This window comes from Prionailurus viverrinus, chromosome A3 (assembly GCF_022837055.1).
Source record: "Prionailurus viverrinus isolate Anna chromosome A3, UM_Priviv_1.0, whole genome shotgun sequence".
Classification (NCBI taxonomy): Eukaryota; Metazoa; Chordata; class Mammalia; order Carnivora; family Felidae; genus Prionailurus; species Prionailurus viverrinus.
The window spans coordinates 39461861-39484949 of NC_062563.1; the positions used below are offsets into that span (position 1 = coordinate 39461861).

At 39.3% G+C, this 23089-nt stretch overlaps 1 protein-coding gene across 5 annotated transcripts in view; it reads right to left on the reverse strand.

Moving 5' to 3' along the window:
• Positions 1-312: 312 nt before the first annotated feature.
• Positions 313-23089, reverse strand: part of SEL1L2 (SEL1L2 adaptor subunit of ERAD E3 ligase) — a 123902-nt gene continuing 101125 nt past the window's right edge. For 3 of the 5 annotated variants that reach the window (XM_047853199.1, XM_047853198.1, XM_047853195.1), the window contains exons 13-20: positions 19884-19946; positions 19228-19315; positions 15127-15275; positions 13831-13996; positions 13649-13723; positions 8798-8970; positions 635-763; positions 313-500 (exon numbers count right to left, since the gene is read on the reverse strand). In XM_047853199.1, the coding sequence (XP_047709155.1) occupies positions 378-500; positions 635-763; positions 8798-8970; positions 13649-13723; positions 13831-13996; positions 15127-15275; positions 19228-19315; positions 19884-19946 (966 nt within the window). In that variant the 3' untranslated portion in view covers positions 313-377. The remainder of the gene's footprint in view (positions 501-634; positions 764-8797; positions 8971-13648; positions 13724-13830; positions 13997-15126; positions 15276-19227; positions 19316-19883; positions 19947-23089) is intronic. The other 2 variants (XM_047853196.1, XM_047853197.1) reach the window with 2 other exon arrangements.

Genomic DNA, 23089 nt, shown 5'->3' on the forward strand with positions numbered 1-23089 from the left:
CCTCCTCCTCTGTATCTCTGTATGTCTGTAGGAGCCAAGAAACACATCTGTCCTCTTGAGAGGGAAGAGGCTGTTATAACAATGTGAAAATGGGGGCCATTATCCCTAACTAGGGACTAGATTACCAAAACAACAAGTTTGTAAGGAAACCTCAGGTGACCAGTCTTCAGCAGCTCACTCCCCCACAAGTGGTCACCCAAACTAAGGAAGTCTGAAATGGTTTCTGAAGACAGATCTCAAGCTTTGTCCATTTTCCACCACAGGCCTGTGTGAGAAATATGCAGCAGACTCTTGAGTTTCATGAGGAAATTCTTTATTTAGCAAGGATAGTTTGAAGTGAACTGTTCCCATGAGCAGGTTTTGCTGTGGTCCAGATTCTACCCATAGCGATTTCTAAGCAAGAAGATCAGCACAGCAACAATTAGGCCAATCACAAATAAATCCCAGTATGGTCCAAGGGTGTTGTCCAATTTCATCCATTTCCAACACATAGTAAACTGCTGGAAGAGACATTCTGTCAAAACAAATCCAAGCCTCCCCCTCCATACACAACCGTCATCTCCTTCCATCCCACCATTCAAAAACTGCTCATTGGAGTTTTCAGAGATTTGGGGCCTATCTGAGACAAACTTACTTTAAAAAACAGGATATCTTGGAGCAAATGCACAGTTTCCAGTTTCATGAGGGCAAAGAAAACAGGTATGTGAGCATCTGGACTTGTTTGAGCAGCCATATCATACAATCTCCTGGCCAAGTGAATGTCCTAGAAATAGAAGAATAGCCCTGACTCATTAAGTCCAGATTCCTTAGGGGTAATTAAATGGAAGCCATCACTTGAAATATTGTTATTTATCTTTGGTAGCCCACCACCTCCCCCATCCCTGGCAAGGCAGTCATGTCCTAATCCTTGGAACCTATGAATATGTTATGTTACATGGCAAAGGGGACTTTGAAAATGTCATTAAACCTAGAGATCTTAAAATAGATTATCCTAGATTATCTGGGTGTACTACATACTATCACATACTACATATTATCACATCTGGGTATACTACATATTATCACATAAACACAGTTTTCTCAGGGCTGAGGTCAGGAGAGAAAGTCAGATATGGCAGAAGTACAAGTTGTAGCTTCTAGATTTGGGAAGGGCTCAACTTACTTGCTGGAGGGCCACGTGGAAAGAATGAGAAGGAATGTGGGCAGTCAGCGAGGAAATGGGACCTTCAGTCCTACAGCACAAGAAACTGAATATGCCCAACAACCTGAGTGAGCCTAGAAGTGATTCTTCCCCAAAGCTCCCAGTAAGGAACACAGACTGACTTTAGCCTGTGAAACTACACAGGATGGGTCAAGCTCACCCAGACTTTTGAACCAGAAATCATGAGATAATAAATGTGGTTGTGGGGTGCCTGTGTGGCTCAGTCGGTTAAGTGACCGACTTGCTTTCGGCTCAGGTCATGATCTCATGGTTCGTGAGATGAAGCCCTGCATTGGGCTCTGTGCTCAGCGTGGAGCCTGCTTAAGATTCTCTCTCTCTTCCTGCCCCTCTCCCCTACTTGTGCACTCTCTCTCTCTCATAAATAAAAGTTAAATTAAATAATTAATGTGAGTTGTTTTAAGCCTCTAAATTTGTGGTAGTTTATTATGGCTATAACATAGAAACTAACACATAGAAAACTAACACAAAAAGCTTTCTTGGATACTGCAGGGCCAGACCTTAGATACGATTCCAGTTAAAGAAGTAGAACACGAGATGCCAACAGTCCAGCTCCCCCAAACAAATAACAATACAGATACTAACAAGCATTTAAAATTCCTAGTTTTCTTTATAGTACTTTTCATACCTGAAGTTACAGAATTTGCTTGGTCATCTGTCCTTGTCCTCAAGGACCTGGACTACCCCTCAATTGCCAGTGCCTAATGGAATGCCAAGTACATAGCTTCTCTCTGATAATACTTATAGAATGAATGAATGAACTTTTTACTTCTCAGGCTGGAATTTTGATTCCTCAAATTACATACTATATTTTTAGGGATCTTTCCCCGCCATTAAATTATGCCATGGCAGGTAAATTTCTTTTCTTTAATTTTCACCTACTTGTGGCTTGTTTTTATTTGTTTGCTTTACTTTTGCTTGATTTCCCAAACAGAGTAGTGAAAAAGCTAAGTAGTGTTGTTCTAAAGGTTGAAGTGCCTTGGGCCAGTCCCATTATTGTACTTTACTGGGTGCCTCTGGATTCGTTTCAAAAGGATAAGAAGAGAGATTCTCACAAACTGTGTTTATCTTGCATCTCTTTGTCCTCCCTGTCTTCCAAACCTCCATTACACAGAGTGCAGTAGTTGTGAATCCCTGCGGCCCCTGCTAAACCCATGTTTTGGGTGGTATTGTCTCAGCTGTGTTCTGGTTGTTATTTCTTAAATTTTTCCCAAAGCTTTGTGGTCTTGTAAATTGATTGGTTGGAGAAAGAGGAATGTTCTTGCTAAAAACTTAAAATGCAAGAGACTGTTCTGAACAAATCTTCCTGGCAACAGAGAAAATGGATGTTGTAAAAACTCTAATTTGTGTCTCTAATTCCAACAAATTCAGTGGGTGTTCTTTTGAAAGCACCCTGCAGATTATAAAGGCTGTGTCACCCCCACACATGAAAGGCATATTGACTTTAATAGGGCATTCAGGGAACAAAAGCATTCATCTCAAGCATTCATTCTTATTTGAAGCAGGCAATAGTTATTAATTTATTTCTTCAGGCACAAACATCACAATTCAGTTGCTTAGTTTGAAATAAAAAATAGCAAGAAGCACCATTAAGGTGGGATAAGCGCCCTCCTTACCCAGGGGCCTCACAATTCTCAGTGGGGGTGGGGTGGGACATGAAAGTCTTTCTTAAAAATTCCCAGAGAAAGAAATTCCTGACCCCACTGGTTAATTAGGGCAACCCATATAAAAGAGATTTTATTAGCTGATTCTAGAAAAGGCTCCTTGTTCTTTGATCCTTATTAGGAAGAAATCCAAGTCATTCATACAAAAAATTCCCTTTCAAAAGTGTTTTGATGATGGCCAGGGTTCATTAAATAAGTCCATTGCACACCCAATCCACTTACATTTAACTTTCCTGTGATCCATTTGAGCTTATTTTGCTTTAAATTCAATGATTGAGGAGATTATGTAAACCGATCTGCAGTCTCTTGTTAAATAATGTTTCCAAGTAAAATATCAGGTTTGCCAAAATATTGCCCAATGTTCATATGTTCAAAATAGCTTCTTATAATTCAAAAATACAGAATTCTCCAGGAATAAAGTGTCTGGTTTATGAAAATTGTTCATATACACGATGCAGGAGTTTGCTAGCCCTGAATCTTTGGGTGACATCAAAAACTTCTTATACGAGGACAGAGGTAGATTTTTTGAATAGTTTATTCTTGTTTTCTAACTATAAATATACCATATACTAATGGGAGAAAACTTTGAAAACATAGAGCTGAAAAAAGTATTAAAAACCCACCTACAATTTCACTGTACATAGATAAGTCCTGGTAATATTTTATACACATCCTTCCAGCATATATATATATATATATATATATATATATATATATATATATATTCAAATATACATACTTTTAGGAATTTTTCAACTTGCACAATATTTTGTTTTCTGCTTTCTTAATCTAACAATATATTTCAAACAACATACTATGTCCTAAGATATTGCTTTAGTCTATAATATTTTTATTTTTAAAGTTGCATAGTATTTCATAATAATGGCTAATGCTTATTAAATACTCATATTGCGTGCCAGTTACCACCATCATTTATTTTAACCTCATGACAATTACATAGGGCAGATGATATTAACTCTACTATAAAGATGAAGAAACTGAGGCACAGAGAGTTTAAGTCAGTTACCTAAATTCATGTCACTTGTAAGTGGCAGAACTGACATTCACATCCAGATGGTCTACTTCTAGCCTGCTCACTTAGTCACTGGGCCATAAAATACATACTACAGTGGTGTACTACCATGTGATAGTTTATAGAGCATGTCTTCTATTTTGAAGCAGTTTGTTTGTTTGCTTGTAGGATTTTTTTTCCTGTAATAAATAAAGTTATCCACACATAACTATTTTGCACATTTCTGATTATTTTATTAGGTAATAAGCCATTTATTGCAAGAGGAGTTATGGCCATTTTAAAGAGGTGTGTGTTTTGTCCTGTCATATTTCTGAGAAGGCCATTTTAAATACCTAACTTGAACTTGTCCTTTCCAGAAAATAATTCTATTCTGGTGTTTAAAGCTTCAGCTCTAACACTCTATAAGTGGTCAGACCAGACAAATGAGAAGTGAAAATACCTCGTGTCATAATTACTCCTATTTTTGATATGTTTATTTATAATTTATTCAGTAGATGTGGTTTTGTTTTCTTTGTAGGATCCCAAAAATGTGTTGTCTGGTAGGTCTAACTATATATACTGGAAACTCATCTGCAAAGGCTACTTCCTCCCCTCCTTTTGTCTTAATTTAGGATAGATTTCTTAGTCCTTATCTTAAAACATACCTGCTTTCTTCCATTAAAGAAATTTGTCATGCGTTTCTTATAGTCCATGTTATAAAATCATTTTAGAACAAGACCTGGCAGTACTGATCCTTCCACCTGAATTCACTGTTCCCTCTTTAACATTTTCACACTACTTTATTTGTGTGAGCATCCACTAGTGCCTTTTTAGGCTTTCACTATAGCTATGGACATATCTCTTCCATAGTAGGCTATGAGCTCTTTGAAGGTTGTCTTGTTCTTATATCCCTAGAATGAAGCACATTGCTTCCCGACACAAAATAAGCACATGAAAATATTTGAGCTAATAAATAAGTGAAGAAAAGCAAGTCACAGTGCCATGGTAGTTTAGAAGCAGATGCAGATATCTTTCAAATCTGGGGGCTCATTGAAGGGTTCATGGAGGAGATGATAATGGAACTATTCTTTGAAAAACTCAGGGGTCTTTAATGGTCAAAACTGTGGGAGAAGATCATTCTAGCAAATGGGGTGACATGATCGAAAGTCAGGAGGGTTAAGTTCAAGGTCTCTAGTTGGGAGGGAAGGAAAAGTACCCTAGAACATACATAGGGGAGTAGGTAGGTTATGTCAAGGTAGGTTTGAATGCCAGACTAAGAAGTCTGGACTTCATTAAGCAATACAAAGTCAATAAGATCATTTTATTTTTGTTTGTTTGCTTGTATTTTTTTTCTCTGTGTGTGCATGGTTTTTGGAGGAGTGAGGTGGAGGAGAAACAGTATCAGAGTTGTATTTTATAAAAAAAACATGGTACTGCTCTGTTAGATGGATTATGTATTAACTAAGGTAATGCTAACACCTGTAACAAATAAACCCCCAAATTTCTTTTTTTTTTTAATATGAAATTTATTGTCAAGTTGCTTTCCATACAACACCCAGTGCTCATTCGAATAGGTGCCCTCCCCAATGCCCATCACCCAACCCCCAAATTTCAACAGGCGTATTCCTGGTTGGTAACTGAGAGACCCACCCTCCTTCTCCTATGTGATTCTGCCATCCCTTAGAGCCTCTATAAGTTCTGCATTTAACAAATGGAAGGGGAAAGAGACTAAGGAGAAGCTCCATCTACTTCTTAGCCGCCTTAGCCCAGAAATGACACCCTTCATTTTTATTTCTGTCCCATTGGTAAGAACTAGTCACAAGGATGAAAGGGAGCTGGGAAATGTAGTCTCTGACTAGAAGACACATGTCAGCAACAAGTCCTCCCCGTGAATTGGAGATTATATATCTTTGGCAGACACAGCTTTCTCTGAGCAGATTTAAAGGAAGAACAGTAGAATGGAAGACGACTGAGGAGCCTTTACAACAAGGCTGAATGAACAGAAATGCGGGCCCGAACCAGGATACAGACAGAAGGAATGGGCAGGAGGGGATGGGCAAATCATTTTGTTCATGGTTAAATTTCTGAAGTACTTCTGTAAATTGAGACATAGTTGCATAACAACTTGTGAGCTGAGTGCTTATATTTCTAAATTAGTTCAGGTCCTCTCCCAGTTCTTCCTCAGGCATTATTTTATATTCCCACAACAATGGTGCAGCCAGTCTTGGCCCACAGTTTAAGTCAAGGAGCTCACTGAACTTAATTCGAAGTCATAAATTGGGTAATGAGATGCTTCTCAGTGAAGCTATTAGGATTAAGTCACCTACATCACCCAGTCCTGATGCCCTTTCCTAAAGACAGATGAGGACAACAATGACCCATATTTTTATACTGATTTACCACAGGTTGATTTATACCTCACTTCCTTCTCCCAGAGAGTTTTGGTTTACAAACCCTTTTTCGGTTCTCAGAGAAATCCTGGTAATGATATTATACTTATATTTCCTGCTGGTTTGCATGAGGACTAACTAATAAAGAGGATTGTGAAGTGCCCTGCTGAAGAAATGCTTAATTACTTGATGACTTAAATGCTGTGAAAGTCTGTTCTAATTGCTTTGCTTTCATTAACCATCGCTCGAACAAGCTTCAGCTTTTTAATTATCAGAATATTCATTTTAAGGATTAGAAAAGGTGGTATCTCCTTGTTAATTTGACTATGAGATGGCAAGATTAATAAAGTTTGCCCCTGGGTACTTGGTTATTATTTTTCAAATTGCAAAACAGAAGAAATTAATAAAGACAAAAGAGAAATGGCTCCTCACCAACTAAACCTAAAATTCCTCTGTCCGGATCTAAGTTCAGCTCTGTTTCTTATTTTTTGTTTACAATTTTTTATGTGTAGAGACTTTCTGTAGGAAAAAATACACCTGTGACTGTGAGAAAGGATCAAAATGAACTAACTACCTGTGATTTAACAGGACCTGGATAGGAAGGAACAGAAATGTGTCCAGAGACAAATTACAAAGTTTCTTCTAAATGTATGAAATGTATGTCTTGACAGCTGCTGCTTGACATAGTGAAGAAAGTGACTGGGAGAGAGGCTAGCGGTGACTCCAAGGAAGAAAACCAGACCTTCTGATACAGTGGGCCATCTGGGCTCTGGTAGGCAGTGTCCTCTCTGGTGCACAGTTGACCCTGTGTCATCCTTGCCCCCAGGCTGTTAAGGCAAAATGGTCTCGTTGTGGTGAGGATAAGGCTGTCATGGGGACCAAGTCCTTAAATCACACAGGACAGGTGAGCTAATTTGAATTTAACCCATAGAGTGGGGTCATTTTTATCCGTGATACACACAGTGCTCCTTTCACCTTTACTGTTACATTTTGCATGAGGAATGATGAATAAAAGCTTTAATCTTACTGAAACTTTACTTAGCAGTCACGCAAATTCTCTTCTGATCTAACTAACAGTTATTCCATATGCTGACTACAAAGCCCCTTCACAAAGGCTTATTTTTTATTTCAAAGCCTGGGGAGGGGAGGTATCATTGTTCTGTTTTACAGATGTGGATGATGGTTAAAAGGGAGTGGGGTGTGGCTAAATGACATCCGAAGAATCTTCTGATTTAGCTATTTGATCTCATTTTATAAACACAGGAAGCCTGTACCTGCTAAGGATGGGAAAAACAGACTGGATTTGGATTTGACAGTCTTTCTACTGCTTAGGGTTCTGGGGCTGATGAAAAGTGATCAGTCAAAAAGCAGGTCACAGGGAGAGCTCAGGAAGGCAGGGATCTGGATTGTTGGTGCTTGAATATGAAGCCGTTGGTTGTTGCACAGTGCACAATTAGCAGTCAGATAGGAAATTCCCCACCAATAATTCTCAACTACTAGCACAATTGGAAGAAAGAAGAAAGCATAGAAAAGCAGATAACCCCTTCATTATTTGGCTCTCAAAATGCAGCCAGAAGTATAGATACTGATACAAAATATATACTTGAATAGTAAGAATGACTCAATGCAGGGCCCACTCTTTCAAAAACATAGGGTCAGACAGGCCTGGATTCAAATTCTGACTCCCCCACTAATGAGTTCTGCAAATTTGGTTGGTGACTTAACCTCTCTGCACTTTGGTTTCCTGATGCATACAATGATGACACTGATAGGACTTCTCTCATTTATTGAGTGGTTGTGTGATTTAAATGGCATAGTATATATAACACACCAATGCCTGGCTATTATTTTCATTATTGATATTTAATACACCTTTCTCACTGAGTCAGAACCCAATGCCATCTTCTTTAATTACACTTACCAAGGGATTTACCCAATATCTCCTTGTAGTGTTAGTTCTCTTTCTTAATAAATATGCCTTATATCCTCAAGTTAAGTATAGCCTTTGAAGGACGGAGATCCATTTTTTTAGGATTCTCCAGAGTGCTCAGCACTGTGTCATGTACATAGTGGGTGATTTATAAGACATTTCTGGATTAATGTCACCTTGGTATCCAGCTCTGACCTCAGTCCCACTCTTTCCTTGTTTACTGAAAGCTTGAGAGTCAATGGAAATTTTAATGGAAAAAGGCCTGGGGTGTAAGGGAGTGGAGGCAGGACCCACTAGTATAGCTGAGAAAAGTGTGAAGTTATGAATCTAATTAGCCGAGACTAGATTTATTTCAACTTGCTGGTTATGTCTTTGGGCATAAATGGAGAACATAATTTCCTCCTCATAGGGTTCACATTAGGGTAAGTACTATGTGTTGGTACGGGGGGAGGGACTCAGCAAATGTTGTCTTTTCCTTGCTTCCTCTACACTGATGACATCAATGAATTTAAAAACATTTACAAATGTTCCCTTCCCATTCAGCCGCCATTACTAGGTTTGGATTATTACCAACACAATTACCTTTGCGATACCTAAGCCATGTTCATACATATAGGCCAGATTAAACATGGCTTGAGCGCTGTGGTATTTGTCGGCTGCAATGTTGTAATGTGTGGCTGCTGTTTGATAGTCCTTCTTAGTCCCGTAGCCATAGTAATGGTAATCTCCAATTTTTACTCTAGCAAATGCATTGCCTGATAGAAATATTAGAAAGAGAAGAAAAAGAACTCCAATGATTCACATACAGTTCCTAGTAACTCAACTTGATGATAATATACATAGAAAAAGAAAAACAAAAGACTCAATATCCTAGAATCAAGATTAGATATAACTTATGGATATAAATTATAATGCTCATTGTTAGCTGTCTTCCTTGCAGGATAACTCCCATGGTATAGTACAAATGTTCATTCCTAAAGAATAAAAATTATGAATTTTACCTTTTAAGTTCATTTTGTGAAGGTAGGTCAACTCTTGAAAAACTAGATCCCACCCCTCCAGTTCTCAAACTTCACCCCTGAGGCTGTGTTCTCCTGCATCACCCATGTCTCCCTCTTTCCTAGATTAGTCCTGTCAGTCATTTAAACACACTTTGGTATCTTCTATGAATGAAAACAAATCCTTTCTTTATCCCATGGTGTATCCTTTTAACTACTCCCCATTTCTCTGTTCCCTTCACACTCAGCCTTTCCAAAGTGTGTTCTATACTCAATGTCTCCAAAGCTGCACCTCCCACATACTCTTAACCCACTCCAATCTGGCTTCTGCCCCTCTCCATGGAACTGCCACTTTTAAAGTGGTTGGTAACCTCCATGCAGCCAAACCCATTGGCCACTTCCCTGTCCTCATCTCATTGGACCTATCTGCCCAAGAACTTTCCTCTCTTGACACCAGTGACATCTCATTCTTTGGGTTTCTCTCCTGCCTCATCAGGCTCTCTTATTTAAAAAAAAAATTTTTTTTAACATTTATTCATTTTTGAGAGACAGACAGAGCACAAGCTGGGGAGGGGCAGAGAGAGACAGAGACACAGAATCTGAAGCAGGCTCCAGGCTCCGAGCTGTCAGCACAGAGCCCGACGTGGGGCTCGAACTCACGAACTGTGAGATCATGACCTGAGCCGAAGTCAGATGCTCAACCGACTGAGCCACCCAGGTGCCCCCAGCCTCTCCTCTTTAGACACTTGCCTGACTCCTCCTCCACCCAGCTTCTAAATGTTGGAATATCAAGGATTTATTAGTTAAATCCTTCTTCTCCTTTCTTCTCTTCCTTCTTTTCTCTTCTTTCTCTCCCACCCTCCTCTATCTCAACTCTTTTTCTAGGTGATCTCAATTAGTGCCATGCCTCTCTTTATGTTTACTCTTCCTGAATTTTATCTACAGTCCTGTCTTTCCCCCAAGCGCCCGACTCTTCTAATCACCTCTTTGACTTCTCTGCTTGGATCCCAAAATATTCAGTGGAGATTCCTAACACGCTGCTACCTCCCTCCCTCAAACCAAACCAAACCAACCCAAATAATCAGTTTCTTCCCAATCACAGTGCTAGCATCACTGTTCAGGCACAAATTTAAATTAGTTATTCCTAATTGTTTTCCCCTCCCTTCCATTATAGAATCCATTAGCAGGTCCTGTTGGTTCTACTCTCAAACACACCTGTTTCTTGCTGTCTTCTCCACCACCTAGTTGAAGCCTGGAATACTACAATATCTTCCAAACTGTTCTTTTATTTCCACTTTCCAATATATTCTCCATACAACAGCCAGGATGGTTTTTTTTTTTAATATAAAGTCAAATCATATTATTCCCTTGTGTTAACCCCCAAAGTGCTTCACTTTGCACTTGGAATAATATCCAGACTTCCTAGCTGACCTACAAGTTGTGCTTCATCTGCCTTTTCTGCCTCCCTGACTAGCCTCATCACATGTTACTTTCCCAACATGCTCTAGCTTTCTTAATTTTCCTAATACTCCTTCAAAACATCAAGCTCATTCTTGCTTCAGGACCTCCACATTAAGATTCTCCATGCCTGTCTGCCTGGCATGTTTGGACTTCCTCTGACTCTTCACGTGTCTGGTTTCTCATTATTCAGACCTCACTGCAAATGTCATTTCCCTCCTAGAGGCCTTCTCTGACTACTGTGTCTAAAGCATTGCCTCAGCCCCCCACTCTGGGAGTTATCTATCTCACCTCCATGGTTTATTTTCTTCACAGCATATATCGCTGTTATTTTATTTGTTTAGTCTGTCTCTCTCCTTCATGAATTTATTTTCTCTCTCTCTCTTATGAGGACAAGAACTTTGAAGGTCTTGATCACTGATTATAGTCCCAGACCTAGAATGATACTTGACAAATATTTATGGAATGAATGGACAAACATGGTAGGAAACTTTTTAGAAAATGCTTTCTCCAAATGTTATATAATTTAGAATCTTACTTTCCAACAAATTTGGATATAATCAGGAGTAGAAAAAAATTCACGTGACTTTTAAGATATGAGACTTCAATCTTTTGAAGACCACAACTTAGTGATGACCTTTGGGGATCCATGTTTCCATTCACTAGGAAAATGTTGATTGAAAAGATGAGGGAATGCTAACTAGGACATCCATCTCAGGTGTGGCTAACCCCTCTAGTACAGTCTAGACTTTCATGGAAAAGGAGAAAGCACCCTGTGCAGTGTGTTCTCAGGTGTATACTTAAGGGCTATAGGACTCCTCCATCCCAAATTTTCTCCATATTTGGCCTACTGCAATGCCTAAAATCCTTTGCAATTGATTCCTTTGGATACTGAAGTTCTCTTAATCTTCTAGAATCCTCTATTGGATTCTAATGTAATACCATGACCCATCTTTAGTTCTGAGTAGAGGTATCATTATAAAATTCTTAAGCTGCCGAAGACATTAGTTAATAGGCTTTGCTTCCCAGGTACTTCAAAATATACAGGTAGATGAGGGGTGCCTTGGTGGCTCAGTTGGTTAAGCATCTGACTCTCGATTTCAAGAGGCTCAGGTCATGATCTCATGAGTTTAAGCTCCACTGTCAGTGTGGAGCCTGCTTTGGATTCTCTCTCCCACCCTCTGTCCACACCCCCTTCAAAATAAATAAATAAACTTTAAAAAATGTACAGGTATCTGGGGGCAAGTCCTTATAGAAATGCTACCCAAGAGAAGGGATTGGATGGACCCAGAGAGGCAAAAGTCCCTTGAAGCCCTAATGAGAAACCCACTTCATTTCTAATTTTGCCCAAAGCTGCCCTCCTTTGACCCTGAGATTCTTTCTGGGCTATAACCACAAACGGACAGGACTTCTATGTGTTTTCAAGCTTTAGAAGGGGTAGGCAGGACCTCTAAAATCTCTGAGAAGGAAGGCAGTGAACAGGCAGGTTCTCCAGAGGATTCGGCTCCACCCTAACTGGGGGGCTGACTGGGGGAATATAGTGACCCTGACAGGATCTCAGGGGGTCACTTGACAGTGGGGAGGATTCCTCCTTGAATTTCACAGTCACAGCGTGGTGACTGGGTCCTGATGGTTCAGCGTTCTCTGCACACACTGCACCACCAGTGCTGATCAGAAATGTTCATTATTAGATTTCCTAACCTCAAGTGAGGTACAGCAGCCTCATCTCCAGAGACACTCATGCCTGACCTCTCTTGTGACACATAGTTAATTTTAGCAGCCTGACTTTTTTTTTATATATTGGAGAATTCTGTTTAATATTAATGTCCCCTCATTTTCAACGTCTCTTTTCCTTGGTGCAATTTCCACACATTTCCTGGCTTGGAACAGGCCTGTATTTGTTGCAATTGAGCTGATTTGCCACAGCTGAGAGATTGCTGGTGTTGTTTCCCTACACCAAACAAGGTCTTTATTGCATTTTAGAAAACATACACTTTTCTTCTTTAGGGAATTTCTCACTAAAGTTGCATGGATGGCTTGCTGCTGGATCATCTGCTCAGCTAGATCTGAGAAGGCACCCCCCATAACTTTTCCCCTCTGCCTCATATTAATATCAGTTGAGAATTTTTTCATACCATTCACTTCTTACAGAAAAGAGGTGATTCAACCTCAGCATGAGACAATTTTAAGCAACTTAATTGGAAGTAAAATTTCTCTTTTATTGCATGAGACTTCCTCACATATTCAAATGCAGATAGAGCTTTGCAGCATCTGTTTGCTTTTAATAATGCCACCTGCCAATGCTTTCCCACCAGTGCTATTACACTTTCCTTATCACATGTGAATCCTGTAAGCGGAGCATGGGAACCCCGGGAATAGGGAGAGGATCATGATATTTGACTCTGGGTTTTGTTCTGTTTTGTTTTCTGATGCTAACATGTTAATAGTTATAATAAAGGTGTGAAGTTGGTAGTAATCATCAATGTGGCACTTCAAAAGAGACATCAAATGAGTCTTAAATCCATAAGTAATTTTACCTACAAATTCATTGAGACATAGGTCACTACTCAGAAAAAAACTCAGCAAATGTGTGACTGAAGCCAGAACAACAAAACTGGTTTCCTGAGTAAAATTGTCATATTTCAAACAATTGTTCTGGTGCCATGGAGACAGAGCCATAGAAAAATTTCTGTTGTTTACTAAACCAGGACCTTGAGAATAACAAAGAAATTCCTGGAAATGACCTGTCAACCAAAGACTGACCCTAACATTTGTTTACTAAACCAGGGACCTTGAGAATAACAAAGAAATTCCTGGAAATGACCTGTCAACCAAAGACTGACCCTAACATTGGTACAGTTTGAAATACCACCTTCTTGATATCTTGCTTATACACCCGAGAACTCGGCTGAAGCGAATCGATGACTAATAGTGGACAGAGACCAGGTACGTGCTTATTTTTATCTAGGTTCTATACCTTGAATGGCAGCTCGATTCCATAGGAGAAGTGCCATTGGATACATCTTCTCTTTTTCAAGAATTTTAACCTTTTCTAAAAAAAGGAGAAATTTCATTAGGAAGGCTTAAAATACTCGTGTAGTAAAGTCATTTATGCATATGTATGATTGGGGAATTGCAGAGAATTTTAACTTATCTTACTAGATTCCAAAATGAATGCTGAATTGCTTTGAGCTACTTCATACCCCATTTCTGCAAGCAGTGCATACTGAACAAGAGAAGAATCTATATCACCATCCTTATAGGCAAAGTATGCTGTCAGGAATTTCTCAGCCCAGTGGCCTAGTTCACAGACACCTTTATAAAGCTGTATATGGAAAAAGAAATCAAGCAAACTAGTTAGCCAATATACGTCATCCCAGGTAAATGATGAATGAAGTCAATCTTCAGCTCCTGCTGGCTGGTCAGGCAAGGATTTCAGGTTTAAAGCATGGCTTTTTTGAAAATTATTTAGGGTGAAGACATAATACCTTTCATAGGCACAGAGATTACAAGTGTGTATTTTTTGGTCTTGAGCTGAAACTTCCGGAGGCTTATTTTAAATTTGTGTAATAAACTTTCCTGACTTAGAGGCTATTTGGCAGGACAAGAATACATCGACTTCTTTTTTTAAAAAAAGGACTTTTCTGGGCACTGCTACACTGCAAGGGTGAGTGATAAGGCCACAGCTGATGTGGAAAGGAGAGAATGAAGGGAAGACAGTGCCTGAGGGTGTAGGTGACATAACCACGAGGGAGGTGTGCAGAGCTCTGTGGGGACAAACGTCAACTTAGCTGAATAGCCCTTATGTAACCAAAAGAGGCTAGCCATACATAATTCATTAGGAAGTTGGCAAAGGAGCAAATCTAAAGATAGATTATTAGCTGGCAGCTTTTGAAATGAGTTTCAGAGGGGCCAGATTTCAACATGGAGGTATTCATATTGGTGCAGTGGAAGTGTTTAATAAATCAATGAAGGACATTAAAGTCCTAAAAGCTTTCTTTTGAAAAGTACATCACTGGCTCAGGCTGAAAGAATTCACCTTCTCAGCTGTCATCCAAATCCTCAAAAACCTAAGGGCCCTGCTTTCCGGGAAGCAGTGGGCTGCATTTTCTGGGCTAAATCAAGACTTTCATTACCCACAACTCTCAATCCCACTGAAGTGTCCAGTTGCCCCGGCCATTTGAGTGAAGGCTGAGACAGAGCTCCTTAACTGAATTCTGAGGTGAGCTCTGAACCTGATGAAAAGCCAAATGCAAGAGAGGAGGGATCATTTCTCTTCTTCCCTTTCCCAGCCTGAGTTTCATCACTGCTTTTCCTCCCTGGCAAAAGTCAGTGTTCACGCTGTCAACTGGGAGAGGTAATATCTATAAAATCATAGACACCAACAACTTAAGGACAGTTTCACCTCCTCTGTGTGATAAATGAAAAATACTTTAAAAACATCCCATTATTTACCTCCACAGCAGTTCTGCACGATCTTAACACTCCTGTTCCTGTTGCGTACATCTCGGCCAGATAATAAATGGCGAGGGGCTGCCCACTCTGAGATGCCAAGTAAAAATATTTGAAGGCAAGTTTATAATCCTTCCATACTCCAGAGCCAGCTGAAAATTAAAATTATTTTGAGCCACCCCTCATTTGTGTTATTTTTTATATTATAATCTATGAATATAATGGTCATAGTGATGCCTTCTGTTTTAAATAAGAACCAACCAATCCATAGCCAACCAAAAGTCAAGCTGTTACAGATCCACTATTTGTAGGGGGGAAAAGCTGAGTTTGATTATAAGTAAGAATAAGGAAATTTATGTTCTTGACCCATTCAGAAATCTGAAGAAGGACTCTTTAGTCTCATGAAGATATCTCTTCAATACAACATACCTAAGATTAATAAAAGTAAACTAAGTGTGGTCTCTGAGTACCAGGGACAACAACCAGGATGTGGCTCACCATCCTTGTCCTTCCACACCAGAAGACCAGTGTAGTGCCTCCCTGTCATAACTATGGATTTTGGAGCAGGCAAATCCCAGCTCCAGGAGGCTCAACTCAGATTCAACTCATGCTTGGAGCAAGGAGAGGCATTTGGGACTAGGATAGAAAAATCAGCATACTCTCAGCAGCTGGGATTCATATCCTGGCTCTTTCATTATTCCTTTGTGAGTTGGGCACTTCTAGGCCCTTTATTTTCAAAAGGAGAGGCTTTCACTAGATGGTCCCTAAATTGTCTTCCAGCTGTTAACATTTCATAACCTTTAGAAGTGGTGCCACTAAGAGCAAAGGCTCTGGAGGCAGATCACTTGGGCTTGAATTACCAGTTCCACTAACTGCGTGATCTTGGGCAAGCTCTTGGACCTTAATATGGCTTAGTTTGCTCATCTATAAACTGTAGGATACCCCCTAGATGTGCTGATAGGACTAAATGAGTAAATGCACATAAAGACTTAATAAACATTAGCCATTACTATTTCTCTTATTTTAGAAGCTTGAGTTATCTGATGGATCCTGGGCCTGCAACTTGTAATGAGCCAGAAGAACAAGGCCATCTTAGGCAACTACCCAAGACAAGTACAAAACAGGCCATCTCCTTGGGCTACTAAAGAAAATGTCAGCGGATGTTGCAGTCTGCTGCTACCCTAGCTCTACCTCTGAAAGGAAGGACTTATGAGGATACTCAGGTATGTTCAGATCTCTTGGTACTTGTCTTGGGCACTCCCTCTCTCAGTCCCCACAGAGTATTACAAAGTTTCATGGCTTCCTAAGACCTCCTACCCCAATCACTCTACCTTCCCTCTCAGAAGACAACTTGGTACCTCCTAGCTCATTGAGGAAATTCTTGCATTGTCTTTTCTCACTTGCTTCTCTCTCCTTCCTTCCAGATTTACATCTGCAATATCCTTTCCTCCATCTCTCCAGTCTTTGAGGGTGAGAAGTTCCTCCTCTTTATTAAGGCTAATGAGACCTCCACCTACCTGGGTGCAGTCAGATCCTAATGCCACCCTATTTTTTCCAGAACCTCTTCATCAATTATCTCATAACTTCCATGACACATTAATTATCTCCAATAATTGGCTGGCTCTTTTTTTTGTCAGAAATTATACCCAGGTGTCCCATCATCTTAAAAAGAATTCCCTCTTGGTTCTTGGTCTCTCTCATGCTACCATTCCATCCTTCTTCCTCCATTTAAAGGCACACAACTTCCAAGAATATTTTTACTTATCTACTTTCTCACCTTCCATTTATACCTCAACACATTGTGTCTGGTTTCTATACCAACCAGTCCAATGACCACATAAACATTCTCTATATTGACAAGGCCCATAGATTCTCAGACCTTTCTTATTTTTTGTTTGTTTTGTTTTGTTTTGAAGAAGCAGGCTTCTCATTACATTTCACAGAGGGGCTCATTCATTTATTCTTTCTTGACAGTTCTATCCCATGGCTTCCTTAAGATCACTTTTTCCCCCCATTCCTCTGATCATGCTTTTTCAGTCTTTTTGTGTCTTCACAGTCCCCACAGAGTCTTCACTCTTTCTTTGCCAATCTTTTCAATACAACAGTGAGGACCACCAGATTTCTGACCATGGCCCACTGTTCCTCTCATGTTTTCGTTTCCATTTGCAGTCTCAGCTACTTTTAATTAACTCCTATATGTTGATGCCTCTCAAATCTTTCTCTTCAAGTTTGACCTTTCTTGTGAGTTTCATACCTGTTTTGGGGTATCCACTGGACATCACAAGGCACCTCAAACTCAACCTTTTCAAAAGTGAGCTTCCTGACTATACCTTTTGCCTCCTTCCTCAACTGGTATCTTTTCCTTCAGTCTTCAAATTCCTCCTCAGAGTGCTGCCTCAACATTCTATCTAAATCAATCACTCCAGCAATTTGATTTTTGTTAAAACGGAGTAGACTTAACAATGCATTTGTCATATGGATCCAGGAAAGACCCCGAAGAGCCAAAGTAATGTTGAAAAAGAAAACCAAAGCTAAAGAAAACCAAAGCTAAAGGCCTCACAATTCTGGACTTCAAGCTGTATTAGCAAGCTATAATCATCAACATAGTATGGTACTGGCACAAAAACAATTACATAGATCAGTGGAACAGAACAGAGAACCCAGAAATGGACCCACAAATATATGGCCAACTAATCTTCGACAAAGCAGGAAAGAATATCCAATGGAAAAAAGACAGTTTCTTCAGCAAATGGTGTTGGGAAAACTGGATAGCAACATGCAGAAGAATGAATCTGGACCACTTTCTTACACCGTACACAAAAATAAACTCAAAAATGGATGAAAGACCTAAATGGAAGACAGGAAACCACCAAAATCCTAGAGGAGAGAACAGAAAACAACCTCTTTGATCTCGGCTACAGCAACTTCTTATTAGACATGTCTCCAGAGGCAAGGGAAACAAGAGCAAAAATGAACTATTGGGACCTCATCAAGATAAAAACCTTCTGCACGGTGAAGGAAACAATCAGCAAAACTAAAAGGCAACCGACATAATGGGAGAAAATATTTGCAATGACATATTGGGTAAGGGTTAGTATCCAAAATCTATAAAGGACTTACCAAACTCAGCACCCAAAACACAATCCAGTGAAGAAATGGGCAGAAGACATGAATAGACACTTTTCCAAAGAAGACATCCAGATGGCTAACAGACACATGAAAAGATGTTCAACACTGCTTATTATCAGGGAAATACAAATCAAAACCACAATGAGATACTACCTCACACTTATCAGAATGGCTAAAATTAACAACTCAGGAAATGACAGATGTTGGCGAGGATGTGGAGAAAGGGGAACACTTTTGCACTGCTGGTGGGAATGTGAACAGTGCAGCTATTCTGGGAAAATAGTATGGACGTTCCTCAAAAAATTAAAAATAGAGCTTCCCTAGGACCTAGCAATCGCACTACTAGGTATTTATCCAAAGGATACAAATAGCTGATTCAAAGGGGCACATGCACCCCAATGTTTAGAGCAGTGCTATCAACAATAGCCAAATTATGGAAAGAGCTCAAAAGTCCATTGATTGGTGAATGTATAAAAAAGATGTGGTATATACACACACCAACAATGGAATATTACTCAGCAATCAAAAAGAATGAAATCTTGCCATTTGTAACAGCGTGGATGGAACTAGAATGTATTATGCTAAGTGAAATAAGTCAGTCAGACAAAGATAAATATCATACGATTTCACTAATGTGGAGTTTAAGAAACACAATAGATGAACAGAGGGGAAGGGAAGGAAAAATAAGATACAAAGAGAGAAAGAGGCAAACCATAAGAAACTCTTAAATACAGAGAACAAACTGAGGGTTTCCTGAAGGAGAGGTGTGGGGAGGGGGATGGGCTTACTGGGTGATGGGCATTAAGGAGGGCACTTGTGGTGAGCACCAGGTGTTATATGTAAGTGATGTATCACTAAATTCTACTCCTGAAACCATTATTACACTATATGTTAACTAACTTGGATTTAAATAAAATTTAAAAAAAATAATGCACTTGTCAGTCTTGGCACAGTAGCTATATTTGTAGCACTTACAGTAGTACATGAAGCCTAACTGAAACTGTGCGTTGGGCCATCCTTTCTCTGCAGCTTTCTGAAAGTATTTAAGTGCTTCAGCATAATTCTGCAAGATAATTACACTTTATTACTCAAAGGTGTATTGTATAACTCCATGGTAACAATTGCCTTCTTTTTTTTAAAGAGTATAGATAGTGCCTTATGTGATTTAGGCTAATTAAAATAGTATCAGAAGCATTATAGACTTTATTTAATAATTATATTATACTCTATTAGGAAATAATTATCTCATTTTCACTGTAAATTATGTCTTTTCCTACACTGACAATATTTTTTTTTTTTTAGATATTGGGGAAAGGTCACCCAAAAGTGAGGAGGATAACAAAAAAGATAAATTTCTCTGTCAGAAAAAGTCTTCAGGAATTATATAATTTCTAAGGTTACTTAGAATCTATAATTCTAAGATATAAATATGGTCATTATTCTTGTCACAAATTTGTTCTATGTCTCTTTGGCAAATATTCCACTGGATTATTTTATTTCTATCATCAAATACGATAGTTTGGCAAACTAGGTATTAGACACTAATTCTTTTAAATTAATCAACAATCATGAATTTTACCCCATAAATTGCTAGAAATATGTTGAAAAGATAATGAAATTATTTAACTTACCACAGGAACTCCTTTCCCATAAAAGTAAAGAAGACCGAGCCCATGAAGACCAATTGCATTGCCCTGGAACAGTTTTAAAAATCCAAGTAAAGTCCCAGAAGAATTCATGATAAGGTAAATTATGGAAAAATCATTCTAAATATTTAAAATGCACCCAGTAGAGGTTTAATCAATGCAGGTTAATGAGACAGTTGGTAAATTATTCTGTCTCTCTCTAGTTTCTCCTTTCATGCCTTCATAACCCCCTCTGACGAGAAAAGAGGGAAACAAAAGCCAAATCTTTTCTCCATTCTTTCATTCAGCATTTATTTAGCGCTAGCTTTGTGAGTGACTCCATAATAGGCATTGGACAGACGTAGGAGGTGAAAGTTGAGAGGTGACAAAACAACGATCCCTGTCTTAGAGAGTTCACAGGCTAGTGGGCTCTGATCCACCGAGTAGCGCCTCTTAAAATAGTCACGTCAAAAGTGGTAAGTCCTGTACTAGAAACAGATCAGGAGTCTTGTGGACACCTAGAAGGGGGACTCAACTGCCTAGATGAGGGTAGAGACTGAGGGGATTGAGTTGTCAGAGGTGGTTGACATTTGAGTTTGGTCTTGAAGGATGTGTAGGAATTTTCCAGAAGACAGAAGTCTATCCAGACACTTGTTACCTGCTTTGGTCAAAGGAGGTTGACATAAATGGCCAAGTGACATTTTAGAGATTCTTTGAATTTCGATCTAGCAATTCTGGATGGTAAGGTGTTGTTAATATATGTTTCTTTATTTAAATCTGATTGCTTATAACATCATCAGTGTTTTCTTTTCCATTTGATGCTAAATTAACTAACATTTCTTTTTCTGATTAGTATTCTAAAGAACCTATGGAATGGAGTATTTATTTAGCATGTTTAGAATTTAGCACATGTTCAAATACATCAGTACTTTGCATATCAATCCTGGATGAAGTGTGAACCTTGAAAGTGACTTCCCCAACCAGGAAGCCCACTTTTCTTTTTGTCTCCCATCATGTATTTCACCTGCTAGTGACTGAGTAAAGAGGCACATTTGACCACTCGACTGTCATTCAGTAGACATATAGGTTTGTTTTACAGGTTTATAGTATTTCCTCAGGACTCAAGTTTTGATAGAAAACTCTCCAGATTCTTCTTACCACCTAAATGTAGTTATTGTGGATGCAGCCAGAGTCCCTCTCACTGTTACAGGAATAGCACGTAACTAGAGAAGGCATAGTTCAAAAATTATTTCGAAACTCCAAAGTTTGAGCCTATGCATATCAAAGGGCCAGCTATTCCAAGAATTCTTAAGGATGGTCCAGCTATATTTAAAACTGGTGGTATACAACTGCTCTCTTCTTCTTGCCCATCCCCTTACTATGTATCTACTTGTTGTCCTAGAACTCTTGGGAAAGTCTGGTCTGGGGGTGGTAAGGCCTTGTGTGATGGATGTGGTAAAGTCTGGTGAGTCTGTCTTCTAACAGTGAGTCTGTCTTCATTCAGGTGTTGAGAAAAATAGAAGAGAAGGGAAATGAGAATAGAGAAGGAGGAAGGGAGAGAAGAGGGTAAGGTTTCTAACCTTTGGCTCACCAACTATTTATGGACCAGACTACTTGTTTATAATTTTCAGGTCAGGAGTGTCCCACTTAGATCCCTCCAGGAGCCATTCAGGTAATGTAAGTAGTACATCAATCTGGTGATAGACTGACAGAGACTGAGGCAAATCAGAGAGTTCCTGCCCTGTTTAAAGGCAGTAGCACCACTCAAGAAACTGCCCCAGGCAACTGTTGTCACATGTCAAGAAACTGCCCCAGGCAGCCTCATATGGTCAGCTCTTCCCATTTCCAAGAAAAGCTGGATGTCCAAATTTGTATATGTAATTTCCTGGTTTGTTTTTTTACTTCAATATAGTTGACACACGATGTTACATTAGTTTCAGGTGTACAGGATAGTGATTCGACAACTTTATACATTGCGCTGCGCTCACAGGTGTAGCTACCAACCGTCACCATGTAAAACTTCCTAATTTTTGAAACACTTTTTGGGCCAAATAAAACATATGTGTAGGCAATCCCCCCATGAACAACTTCCACTTTAGGGCTCATTGCTCTTGCTTAGGTTAAGTGACATGAACTTAGAAAGCAGATGGTCATTTATTGTCAAATATGTAATGAACTTCTATGTACTAAGACCACTATCCTCCTCTAGTTGAGGAGACATGGCCTTCAGATAATAGGAGAAAAGGCATAAGGTAGAAGCAGTAAAATTCCAGCAGTACAGAGAGTGAATGCAGGGCAAGTGCAGAAAAGAGAAAAATTATATAAGCCAAGGTGGATAGAGGTGGTTTTGTGGAAGGAGAGAGGAGAGAGGATTGAGCTCTCCTCTGGGAAATGGGTTGGATTCAAAATGGGGGATTTTAGGGAGGGAGTCAGAATGACAGAAGTGATAGGGATGGGACTGATCTGTGAAAGAGAAAACCAGAAGAATATGGTCCAATATGGACCCAACAGGATAACTGCTCATGTTTCTGAGAAAATAAGATAAAAGAAGTCATAAAGACTGTAGCTTTGTATCCTGATCTGAAGACTTAAAAGCAAATTAAAAACCATATATATATATATATACACATATATATATATATATATATAATCTTAATGTTATATCTTATCTTAATATTATATATAGTAAGAGTATGGGTATGCAGAAAGTGGAAGATAGAAAGACAAAAAACCTTTTACTTTGGTGGTGACCCCGAGTGAGAAATCTAATAAACCATCAACCAGGTGATGATAAAGGAATATATGGTCATGTCCACCTGATGCCATTCAGAATAATTACCTAAATATAATTTTAGATTTATCTGTAAAGAAAGACAGCTCAGATTTAGAACACAAGTAGCTCAGATTCCTGCCCTGAATAGCTTGGAAGCCGGGTTAATTTACACACCCAACTTCCTGGCGTTATTCCTTTGGGCTGACAAATCAGTGTTATTTGCCAGATTACAAGAGATCTTCCTCTGTTACTTAACCCCACCTCTTTTTCAGCCAGTTTTCCCTTGTCATCCTAATCTAATGGTACTCCATCCAGATCACTTTCTTGCTGAGCAAAAATTTCATATAAATTACAAGGGAGAGGAGAGGAGAGGAATACCAGCCTTCTCAGTAATTTACAACACAATAGCAGCAGCTCCAAGGTGCTAGTCACTTATAAA